Source organism: Lathamus discolor, chromosome 2, assembly GCF_037157495.1.
Source record: "Lathamus discolor isolate bLatDis1 chromosome 2, bLatDis1.hap1, whole genome shotgun sequence".
Lineage (NCBI taxonomy): Eukaryota > Metazoa > Chordata > Aves > Psittaciformes > Psittacidae > Lathamus > Lathamus discolor.
The window spans coordinates 140,330,370-140,343,151 of record NC_088885.1 but is presented as its reverse complement, the minus strand read 5'-3'; the positions used below and the strand labels follow the sequence as shown (position 1 = coordinate 140,343,151).

The 12,782-nt window shown below is 38.0% G+C and overlaps 1 protein-coding gene across 1 annotated transcript in view; it reads left to right on the top strand.

The window, feature by feature from the left end:
- DPYS (dihydropyrimidinase) overlaps positions 1–9,190 on the top strand; it is a 32,983-nt gene extending 23,793 nt beyond the window's left edge. The window contains exons 10-12 of the mRNA XM_065669151.1: positions 5,138–5,345; positions 7,461–7,566; positions 9,049–9,190. Of these exons, the coding sequence (XP_065525223.1) occupies positions 5,138–5,345; positions 7,461–7,538 (286 nt within the window). The 3' untranslated portion in view covers positions 7,539–7,566; positions 9,049–9,190. The remainder of the gene's footprint in view (positions 1–5,137; positions 5,346–7,460; positions 7,567–9,048) is intronic.
- The last annotated feature ends 3,592 nt before the right edge of the window (positions 9,191–12,782 follow it).

Genomic DNA, 12,782 nt, shown 5'->3' with positions numbered 1-12,782 from the left:
TCCTGGCAGATATTAGGGCTCAATAAACTCACTGTAGCCTGTTGGACCCTTGGAAATAAGCGCTGGATCAGGCCCCAAAGGCAAGATCAAACACCCATAGGGATAAAAACACTTGTCTCAAATGGAGTTTTTCTAAGCCCAGGCACTTCATTATAACAATGTGCAGTCTGGGAAACCTCACCCATCAGGTTTTTACCACTCACCCTAAAAGTTCTTTTGAATGCAGAAGCAGAGCTGGCTGTGCCGCAGCAGTCTCTCATGCCATGTCCCTTTATGGCAGGCCCCGAGTATGCCCCACATGTGCCAGTGGAGTTGGCATCAACCCTGATAGCTGGGCCAGTCAGTGGTGGCTGCAGCCCCAAATTCACAGCTGATGGAACACGGTCCATGATTAGCAGGGAATGCAGGAGTTCTCACATGAGTAGGAGAGGGAGGGAAAGGAATGTGTTACTCGATAATCTACCTGCTATGACATGACTAGGGAAGATATGGTTAACAGCCTGTTTCCAGTGTTTATGCATTTCAGGGGAAACAGTCACTGGATGCGAATCAGGGAGGAGTCAGAGTGTCCAGGTCTGCTGGCATGTTTCCTCAATGACTTTTTTTGTGTGTAGATATCTTCATGGGGAAATCTTTTTCATTTTTTAGAAGCAAAATCTGCAGCCCCTGTCTGTCTGATTTGTGTTCAAGTCTTCACTCTCAGAGTCTTAACTGGGGATAAGTTACAACATTTAAACACCCATTGCCTGTAATTTTTCATAAAATGAAAGGGGCAGAAACCAAGATTTTAGCAAATGATTAGAATAAATAATGCTGCAACTGTCTTACTCTTTTGATGAATGAGCATAATTTTGTATACTGAGTATATGGATAACTTCATCTAGACACAATAAGGCAAAATGAAATAATGTGGCATACAAATAAGTATGCATAGGAGAAGTATATTCTGGCATTTTCAATAGCCCTGTGTTCTTTTGCACAAGTGGAAGCATGTGCATGCATGAATGTACACTAATTCACTAGACTCAGAGTTCCTATCATAGGACTGTTATCTCAAATTAAGGGGACATGGAGAAAGAAACAATAGGCACAAATTAAAATACAGGAAATTCCATTTAAACATTCAAAATAACTGTGGGGTGTTTTTTGTTTGGTTTTGTTTTTTTTCCTGTGAGGATGATCATAGATTGCCCAAAGAGATTGTGGTCTCTCCATTTTTGGAGGTACTTAAAACCTGCTTGGCCATGGCCCTGAGAAGACTAATTTAGCTGCCCCTGATCAGAGCAGAGGCCTTGGAACAGGTGATCTCCAGAGATGCTTTGAACCTCGATGACTCGGTGGTTCTGTGAACTGTAACAAAATAAGCCTCTCTGAGTGAGCATGATGTACGTTTCCCTAGAAACTTGCTGTCTCACCAAATGTCAGCTGCTCTCTTTAGAGAACTGAATTTTAGAAATGTTACACCCCAAAATTTAAATCTTTCTTATTTTCGCCTTATATAACCTTGCCTTTTTCTCTCTGGTAATCACTTCCAGAGCCTCTTTAGATGTTGAATAGACTAATTTGTATTTTCCTTTCTTTTTATGCTTTTCTGAAAGCTTAATTTCTCAGTAGTGTTTCTCTTGCACATTATACTGTTTGAGAATTTTCACTTCCATCCCATATCAGCTTGTAGTGATTGACAGGACCAGACTGATGGTATGGTTGAAAAATGAGTTACCATAATCAGAAAAATAATTCTGGTCTCACTTGCTACCCACTTCAAAATGATGAATTTTAGGAGATATGCTTGCATAAAATAAAAATCCCATCCCTCAAGTAAGTCACTTGGACTTAGAGCTCCCGATCATTAACTTCCTACCTCTTGCATCTGTTGTTTTATCCACAAATCTCACTTGATATGGCTACTCGTAGGCAACACATATTTAAAGATATCTTTAAGAACCTAGGAATACAGCTTTACAAAGAGTTGCCTCCATGTATTTGCATGTACAGTCATTGCAATTCCTTAATATAAAATAGGCCATCAGGTTTTTAATCCACATTATAGGCTTATAGCTAGCATTTTTGCACATGGGTTTTAAGACTTTCTCTTCCTTTTCCTCTCTCTCTTTTTTTCCCTTCTTTTTAATAAAAATGACTCCAACATTAACAAAGTTCAACTTAATTAGTATTATAAATGAGTAATGGCTCAGGACAGCACAGAAAGGTGAACAGTCTGTTTTTTCTAGATTTTAGAAAAGCAGTTTAACAATCTAGAGAGTTCAAAGGCATCTGAAAGTGACATGAAGAGGCAGCTCTCAAAGGCTGATGCTATTCAGCAAACTGGCATTTCTCACCTACCCCAGCTTCAAAAAGCTTAGAGATACTGCACTGTAAGCACTGAGAGAAGTTGTTTACAGCTCAAGTACTCACCCTTACATAAGTTGGGTTTCTATGGCAGCTGTTGAAGCAGTTGTTTTCTTGTCAACAATGGACTCATTATAGCTCATTATGGCTGCCTTTATTACTATGTTTTAAATTAATGAAGTAATTCTAAAATAGGTGTCTTCCCTTTACTGGGATGTTGAGCAGCTGTTCCTGCCTAAGGGCTGTCAACTACAGAATTCCTTCATATTCCTGTACCTGGAAATTTTCAAGAAAACCGTGTGAGGCATACATCCAGTTTCCATTGAAAGTAATTACATTCTTCATTTTCTTCTAACCACCTCGGAAATTAAAATGATAACCCTTGCAGTACACAAAATCTTGGATTTCATGGATTATAAATAGATTACAGGTGTTCTTGCCATTAGCTGAACAGTCAATAGTGTTCAGACATTCAGACCAAACAGTGGAATTTCCCTAACATTCACAGCAAGCTGCCTGCTACTGAAATGGCTGATACAGCAGTAAAAAGTATGTTGCATAAGGTTGCTGAGTTGTGAGCTTCAGACCCAAGCATACTCTGTAATTCTGTTTCAGTTGGTTGCTTGCTTGCCACCTGAAACTTTTGCTGCCATTGATGATGTCAAAGGGTTAAATCACAGATGAATTTTGGTGATCTCTATCAAGGAGAATGCTCTTCAACCTTCAAAAAGGGCAGCATGATCTAAGTCTTGTTTCAACACAGGAGTTATAAATGAGTTCTATACAAGTTTGTTGTTGAGACAAGCTCTGGGAAATGTGTTTTGTCATATTGTAAGGTTTAGCTGTACAAATGGAGGTTACTTTTAAAAGTGCTAACTTCCATTCATTTTGTATCTTTTTATGAAGGATGTACTGATCTGTGTGGCATGTTTACATCTACTGATCCTGCAGTAGCACAATTAAACAGCTCACTAGTTGAAGGATCTTATTTTTCTGTTTGTTTGCTCAAATTACCTTTTCCATTTTTCTTTTGTGTCCCAGTGTGATTGTGCAAATATATACCCAGAGAATACTAAAGATAATTATATTACAGTTGTTCTTACTGCTCTAGCAATTGGACCCATAAGGCCAGTGCAATGAGCTAGAGGAATACATTCACAAACTATTTGTAAGGCTATCATAACACTCATGGATAAAGTCATTTGACAGTGTTCGTAGGACCGGTGAATACAAGAGAGGTCTGACTTCCATTGCTCACTCTTTCCATAGCTTTCCACTGTGAATCCACAAAATGATGCTGATATTGGTTGAGCAGGAATGCACAAGTTTTCTGTCCAGTGTGTGCTGAATAAGGAAAAGTTTTTATTTGTATGGGCAGATTGGTGATAGAGAGTATTTCTATATCCACAGCCTTTGAAAAGTCAATCACCAGCAAGATTTAAATGTATCCCTTAGTGGAACCAGTTTCATAGTGAACCAGTTCAGCAAAATGATAGAAAAGGAAAACAAAGTATTCTTCCACTATTTTTTTTTTTTTTTTGTATACGTAACCATTAAAAATCTTTTGTATGTGATTACTTTTGAAAATGGATATACTTCAAGAAAGATACAGATTTTGTTGTGGTTTCTAGATTTTCATAAGGATGTTAACAGAAGTTTTACAAAATTCTTCTTCAAATAGATCGATACTTTACTAATATTTCATGTTACTTTTGACTTTGATCATTCTTTTACAGAAGATGTAGTCTATGGAATAATGTTAATGCTATATATGCATGATAGGTTTTTGATTGTGAGAGCACCTGTTCTGGAAAATTCGGACTGCTAGACAAAAGCATGAAGCTTCCTTCCTTTCAGAAAATATAGATGACAGTAAATATATAACTCTCTGTACTATAAAAAAATTACAAGAAGTTAGTAAAATAATTCACAAATTCAAAATCACATTTTAGACAGAGTGACTAGTATGTAGCTCAGTAGGGAAAATAGATAATAAAAAAAGAATGCACAGCCTGCACTTCCAGATGCTAATGTCAGCTGTAGCATTGGCTCTGCTTCTAATGTAACCAGTTAGGGTTGGAGAAATTGGCTCCAAAATGGTGACCATAAAGAATAAGATCTATGCATAAACAAAGCAATAATACTGTAGCTCAAATGAGTACTTTTGAGGTCTAAAATTTGCTTAAAACAGTTGGAGGAAAGCTGTGTAGAAGTGTGATGTTCTCATTAGCAGCATCGAGATATTTGGGCTGTCAGTCACTGGATCAATCCAGCTCACATTAAGTTACCAAAATTCATTACCATCTACTGACTTTCCAGTGAAATAGTCTTTGTGTTATTCATGAGTCTAGATCTTTGAAACATTGCAGCTGTGCTTTTAAAACTTGAAATTGCAAGTCATTCTAGTTAAAAGGTCAGAGCTTTTTCTGACCTTATCATGCATAGATATTTGCTTGACAAGGCAGAATGAAATCATGTTATCCAAATAACATATTACAGCCTGATTTTTCTTTTCCACCAACCTCTTTCTAGTGGAAAATTTTGTGTTTCAAGGCTGCAAAGTTCTGTCCTTTTGACTCCCTCTTCATTCTTTTGAAATGCAATTACTGTTCAGTGAAATGCTATTGCTCTATCCTATTTTTACAGCTGTTCCATGATGTACTGTACAATTTTGCAATTTAATAATGCTGCTAATTTTTCTTCCTGTATTAATTTCTCAAAATTTTGTAATGAAGTGAAATGCAAGAATTAGAGCAATTTTGGGTGTTGTTTTGTTTTGTAAACACAGGACAATATCTGCAAAGACACATCATCAGGCCAACAACTTCAATATATTTGAAGGAATGGTCTGCCATGGAGTCCCAGTTGCAACAGTTTCAAGAGGCAAAGTAGTTTATGAAGGTGGAGCTTTCAATGTCACAGCAGGAGATGGAAAATATGTCTCCCGTCCACCGTTCCCTCCATATGTCTACGAACGAATCAGGCAGCGGGAGCAGGTTAATTAAACTAATAAATCTCTGTAATGCCTTGTACAGCATGAGGATAACTAGCTCTTAGGAAAAGAAGTTTGGGGATTCAATAGTAATTTCCCTTACTAATCAAAATCTGCCAAGGTGGGAGAAAATGAAACTAAGGACTCAATTTTTATTGCTCTTTATCTTACAGAAAAATGTCATAGACTAGTTCCTGCTCTTAGGGTAGTCTGTACAGCTTGTAGACTTAGCCTGGGTGCTTGTTGAAATAGACATATCTCATTTCCAATAAAAGTGGACAAAGTTTTGCTCATGAGTAATTTGACTAACTGCTACATTTTATCACTGAATTCACTGGAAAACAAACAGGCATAACACCATTTGCAGGAAGAAGTCTTAGGCTGAGGAAGAAATCAGTAATTTTCTAACTATTTCATGGATTAGATATTTGGAGCTAAACTCTGTAGAATATTGAAGACTTAGCTCAGTTCCAGCAAGAATGTTTTATAAGATGAACATGTGCAAAAAGTGCACTGCTGGACCAAGCAAGACAACTCTCTTGTTCTTGGTTTTTGGGGGTTTTCTTGAGGTTTTTTGTTGGTTTGGTTTGTTGTTTTTTTAAAAACAGAAATATTGCAAAATACACGCAGATTGAATTTTCAGTGCCTATTTACCATGAAAGCATTCATGAAGAATGCTTTTGCATGCTTAGTGTAACTCAGTTGTGATCAGCACTTTCAAAAGCAGCCAAAGTATATTTTAAAATCACAACCTTAATCAGTGTCATTCACTGCAAGACCTAAAAGTTGAATCAGACTAGCATCCATGTGAGATATAGTCCATTGAAATGCTTCCAAGATAATTCTGTATATTTGTTCCTGTTATTGTCTTGATGGACTGAGAAAGGCATGTGAAAGTGACTGAGTGAGGCTTTCCTCCAAATCACCCTTTCAGAGGGGTTGGTGGGCTGCCTGCGCATAATGCAGTGGATAGGCAGGGAAGTCCCCTCCTGACACACAGTTTTTGCCAGGCGACTAAAAGAACAGGAAACAGATTATTGCGTTTATTATTGCATTTTGGAGGTTTGGGTTTTCCAAACATTAAGGAACACTTTTTTTTTTTTTGGTACTAGTACAAGTCTGGGTAAATTAGATAAACTACAGTTATTTTCAATTGCATTACTGTTAGCATCTAACTGTGCTGTTTCTACTTTGCTTTTATTTTGAAACCATATCCCTCATTTAAGTCTGTCCATAAATTTTATATATTCTATTCACCTTTTCAATGTGAATGAACATTAATGTTTCTAGGGGAAAGGAAGGGCAAATAAAATAATCTCTGCCTCTAAGACTTTCAAGGCCTAGTAGAAAAGTGAACCGGTAGTCCTAACTGTGAATTTGTCTGAAGAAAAGATCTTCCCTTTCCACTGAACATGTAACTGAATTGAAACAATTGCTCCAAAGGTCACTGGTCACCTGCAGTAGACTCATTCTGCATTTTTAATCCAGACAGTTTCTCTTTGCAGTGTTCCCCTTAGAAATCATAGTTTTATGGATCTGTCTTCACTGGGATATATATCATGCACAAAGTTGTATGTGCCCGTGAGTCTATTTAATCCACTGGACACAGAAGATATTTGGTACTTTGTTAATTAGTTTTGTTGTGCAGTGTTGATCCCTTTGGCTTTTAATGCAAAATAAATGCAAGGTAATGGTAATAAAAACTAGCTATTGAGAGCAGACTTTTACTGGCATTACAGCAGCAAAAACTTGGGTCATTCTTTTTTGTGTAAGAGAACATTGCAGTTATTTAAGTCTCCGAGGGAAGGGAGAAGCATCAATAAAATGAGGTGTTGCTTGGTGGTCAGTTGCTTTTTTTTTTTTAAAAAAAAAAAAGGTTTAGAATTGCTTTGTTACAGTGCTGACAAGATTGAGTCACCCAGCTCCTGCTGAAAGCTGAGAGCTGAACAGTTTAATCCCAGTGTAAGGGATCTTTACAAGAGAGAGGTTTCATGAAAGTGTTGGGATAGATAACATACAAAGCTGGGTTATCACAGGACTGCTATTTTCATTGCATCCAATTAGCAATTGCAAGGGGAAGACAAATAATAGTGAAAGATTTGTAATATTTTTCTTGCAGGTCTGTCAGCCTGTTCCTGTTAAGAGAGCACCTTACACAGGCTTGGTCTCAGAAACGTGGGTCACACAAAACCAGTAGGCTCATTCCCCAGTTGTGGCTCTTGCAGGTAACTGTCTCTTTTGATTAATGAAAACTTCTTTACTAAATGTTTCTCTGAAACTTCAAGAAAATGAAAGTGTAGCAGGTCATCCAGATTGTGACAGGCTTGTCCAAAATAAGTCCTCTCAGAAGCTGAGTTGTCTTGGTATCTTTACATTTGATGAAAATGTGTGGCAGCCCAGGTGGGGAGGACCTCTTTCTGGTTGTAGCCTCATTTATAAAGCTCAATTGAGAGATGCAAATGAAGTTTATCTGCTAGACTAAGACATAGATATGAAGGTCTATAGAAAACCTGAGTTCAGTTAGCACCAAGAATACAAAGAGCATAATTGTTTGGCTTTCAAATTTACAGGGAAACAAACAAACAAACAAAACCAGCTGGATGTGAAAAAAATTCTTTAGTGTCCCTGTGTTACAGACAGTAACTTTCCACCAGTTGTGCAGTTTGGTTAAACTGATAGACCTGGTTTGCAACAACCACAGCTGTCTTCATGCAACAGAGGTGCTGCAGTCAGTGCCAGCAGTGGTGTAATGGATGATTGAGCTACTGTAAAGCTCAGTACTGCTAACAGGGGAGTAACACCCAGCATCTCTCTCCCCTTCCCCCTCTACAGTGTCCAGGGTGCCTAGCTTGGTATTGACACTCCCGGACCTTTATATGCCATAGTGCTCAGTGGATCTTTCTGTGAGCTGATTTACTTGCTAAACCAGCAGAAAACAATTAGCTTCTTTATTCTGGGTTAGTTTTCTGTTGGCTTTGTGAGTTGAACTCTCTCAGAAGAACCCAGCAAGGGAACCTAGCAGTGCAACATATGGGTAGGATAAGGCAGCTGGGGGGAAGAACTAGGCAACAACACCTCACTCTTTAATTGTTTAACAAGCAAAATCAATGCCCCAGGAAAAAATAGAACTAGGTAAGACCTTCAGCAATCCCAATTGAGACATGATGCTGCTGCATGCCAACTGCAGCTGAAGTGTTGTCTACTACAACAGGGGAGTTGCTTAATACAGGTTGGGGGGACACTGAGTAGCAGTAAGCATGACAAAATCCAGGCTGTTTTGGGTGATATCAGCTAGTTTGAGAAAGGATTTCCCAATAGATGGATGTAAAGCCCCTCACATAAAATGGGTCAGTTTTCAGTGCTAATTAATATGAGGATAGGGACAAACCTTCAGTGGTAGGAGAATGAAGTTAGCTTTTACACATTTCATTGTAGCATTCCTTTAAAACTATCTCACAGTGAACCTCGTCCAGGGCATCAGTAGCAGCAACAGGGTGCAGCATCCAATCTGTTTTCCTCTGTCATAAGGGAGAAAGCTTTTCTAATAGAGACAACTAAAGGCTAAAGCTGCAGTAGAATGAAGGAGCAATAACATTCTCTCTAGCTCCTAGCACTCTTTCTCAATTATTACCTCTCTGAGTGACAAACTGCAAAGCGGAGAATTTCTTTTGAAAGATTATATCATACTGTCTTTTTCTTCTCTGTAGATAAAAGCAAATGAAAATGACCCTGCTGTCCCCACTAAAGAAGTGCGTTTTGGTTCCAACAATCAATCTACAATCAACTTTTCAAGAGCCAATATGAAACAACAGCAACCAATAAACATTATACTGCACTTCCTACATGAAAGCTGTCATTGCAGTTTCCCTTTAAAAAGGAAATTTGTTGTAAAAATTGGAAAATTCTTTTTAGAAAGTGGAGTAATTACAATTATAATGTGGTAACAGTTTTGTAGGTTCTTAAAAGTAGGTAAGTTTGGGGATGATATTGCTTAATATTTATCTTTAGAAGGTATCAGCTAACCTATAAAGTAAAAGCAATGAAACGGCCTTTAAGCACATTTTCTACATTCTTGCTCTGTTAGGTCACAGGAGATGAATCCAAATTCTCTAATTTCACGTGTTAGGAAGATCTCTGTTGTGCTTAGCAATGCAGAGATTTCTGATAGAGATGCTGAATTTGATTTTTTGTTTTTCCCATCTGGAACAGGTTAGGACAGAAAAATGCTGATTCAGAAGAGTTGCCACTGTTCTAGAGCTGCTGCTACATGTCCATATCCTTGTCTTTAAAGGAGTTTATACATTTTGTCTCTGCACAGCCAAGCATTTTTTGGTGCGCTCAAGCATTTCGTTTGCTACGCCCTAGGCAAAGCTATGCTAACCACACTGGTGAATTCACCTACAGTACTGTTTGGGCTTCTGGTGTTATGGAGAGACATAACCCACAACTTAAAGGCTTATGAAGTGGGAACATCAGAGCACAAACATAATGTATTGATTTCAAAAAACTTTTTTTTTTTTTTTACTGAAAAATATGAGGTTTTTCCCAATGTAGCTGATACTTTGGATTGTGTAGAATAGAATTCCTAATTTAAAAAAAAAACCCTCAATTGCTCAATTTATTTGATTTCCCATTTGAGAGGCAATTGTATTCTTAGAAGCATGACTCTGTTACTGTTACCATGTCTAGACAGGTTTTACCTTGGAAACCTATGATGTTGTTTAAAGTTGCATTTTCACATATGATAGCCCTTCTTTTTAAGCTACTGTTTAGAAATGAAGCCAACACAAAAACACCCATTCAGTGAGTTCATAGTTCTATGTGTAGAAATAGTATAACTTGCTTTTCTGTGCAACCACTGGGCCAAACAGGTACAGAAAGACTTTCATATTATAAAACAGATATAGAAATCATGTAATAATTACTGTTATTTTTCATTTATAGTGGAAAGAAGACTTACAGTTCCTGCTATATTCATAGGCATACAGTGATGTATGAGCTTGCACGAGAAACAAGCTCCTACTAAGTCTGTAATTCTTCTGTCTCTAAATAGCAAAGTAGAATTTTCTTTGTAAGGTGATGTAGGGTAATAATGGGGATGTTCAGAAAGAGCTAGCACAGGCTGCCATTTCTCAGGTTGTCTTTGGGGTGGCAGAATAGCAGAACCAGGCATCCAGCACTATTACAATGACTATTACAAGGGAGCGGAGTTCAGTGATGACTTCTGTAATGGTCTGCATCTGAGTTTGTTGTCTGATGTCCCTCTGCAATCAGCAGAGAGTTCTCTGCAATCAGCAGAACGTTATTCTGGAATATTATTCATCTCTGCATCAAGATATAAACCAAGCTAGATGAACCTGTCCACTGTTGTTCTTTGGGATGAAATGAGTAGTTTTCTTGCAATGCCAGTTTGTCTCCATTAACTACAAAGAATGTGACTAACTATGATGTAGATGTCTACTCTGCAGCAGTCTTCTATGTAGCCTGTCTTTGCTTCTCAGACCTGGAAATCTCTGCTATGAAGAATGCCTGTCTTATATTTTGTCTCGTCAAAAGTGTGTGCCAATTGTGAATCCATTCTTTGTAATTAACATTTTGCTTTGTAGAAAAGCAGAAATTTGTGAAGAGCAGGGGAAAAGGCAGGGGGGGAAAAAGACCTATTTCTACTTTCAACAATATCTTATATTTGTATAGTCTTTCATCTGAGGCTTCAGGTTTTAATACTTGATAGAGCCTTGCAATTGCATGATGTATCTGTGAGACAAGTAAAGGTAGTTAGAATAAATTTACGGTTGTGAAAACTATGGATGCTCAAACCTCTGAAATCACTCAAGTGATGGAAAATATATGTAGTTGCCTTATGTTTAACATCCAGTGCTGGCTTAAGTGAGTTGCTGAGGGCCAAAATGATTCAATTATGACAGAAATGAAACCGAGGAATAAAGACTGCCAGTCCTTTGGATACTGTGGACATGCCCAGTATTTTCAAATGTCCTTTGGGTTCTTGGGATACCTACTGAGATCAAAGTCATACAAAAGACTGCAGATCATGAAAGCCCAAAGGAACCAAGTTAGTGATTTTTCTAAAAACAGATGTTTTCACAGTGTGATAACAGCAAGTAGTTTTATGAGTTACATAAAAACCCATTTTGTAACCTGAGCTCTCCAAACCATGAAAGTGTATTATCTATGGAAAAAAAAATACAATCTTTTTAGATTTCCTATGTTTTTTTATTTGATTAGAAATGATGAAGCTTCTCTCTGTATAATTAGCAGAGTTCCTAATCCTTATTTTGGTATTTACTGCCCTGTAGCATGGATTATTCTCCTCATAGGAGGTATCCTTTGGATTTTGTTCTTAACACCTACTTTTTAATTCCAGTGACTGTTTTAATTATCATGATGAAAAATTACCTGCATATTGTCAACAGGGATTTACACCAAAGTATCAGTTGTGGTTTTAAGTCCATGAAAGCAACAAGTTATTGAGCCTGTCAGATTTGTAATATTTGTTTTGCCATGACACATGCTGGCACTAGTACCTGAATCCTGCCACTGTTTACAAGGTGCCAAGTAATAGCCCTTGAGAAACTGTGTGACATCAGAAGTATTTCAGCTGTGCTATTAAGGACTGCTACTAAAGTTGAGACTGCCAGGCTCCAAATCCCTGCAATCCTTGTTCCATTTGCACTTATGTGGGGCACACTGTAGTGGTGGGATCTTCATAGGGGTATAATTTTGGAGCTGTCCAGGTCCCTGTTCCATAACACCAGTAATGAGTGACACCAGAGCCAAATTAAGTTAATTTTTTTTTCTAGTAGGCATTTAGTTAATTTGGCATGCACAGGGATTATAAAACATATTTATGTCAGCACAGGTCCTGAACTGAGGCACTGGAAGGAGCACTGAGAGGTCTCTCAGTCCTGCCTGAGTCTGTAGACCCTGACAAGACTCTGTATTTGTCCTACATCTTCATCCCAGCTATCACTTGCTTATTACATTCTCACAAACTTGTTGCTGAGCTGTGCTATAATTGTTCTAAGACAAGAGATGCCCCACATTAGGTTGGAAAGCTGGTTTAAAGATAACTTCGGCAGCCCACAGTTTCCTTGAGCCATTCACGGGGTAGAAATGCTATGACTTTCCCAGATGTTTGAATCCTACCTTATTTAGCCGCAATCCTCAGACTTCTTCAGCACCAGTTGCAAAAAAACATTTGCTTTCTTTGATTTTTCCTTAAGTCAATTGGTCACTCAAGTAGCGTAGACTATCTGATTGCTTTGAGAAGTGGCATTGCTCCATTAAACCCTTTTTTCTCTGAAGCAATATGTCTCAGTTCAAAGGAGCTCAGTATCTGTTTTGTCAAGGCTGAAACACAGAGCAGACTTGCCTTGCTTAGCACTTCTCTTTGCAATTCTGCTGGTTTCCCCTCTCTGTTCTA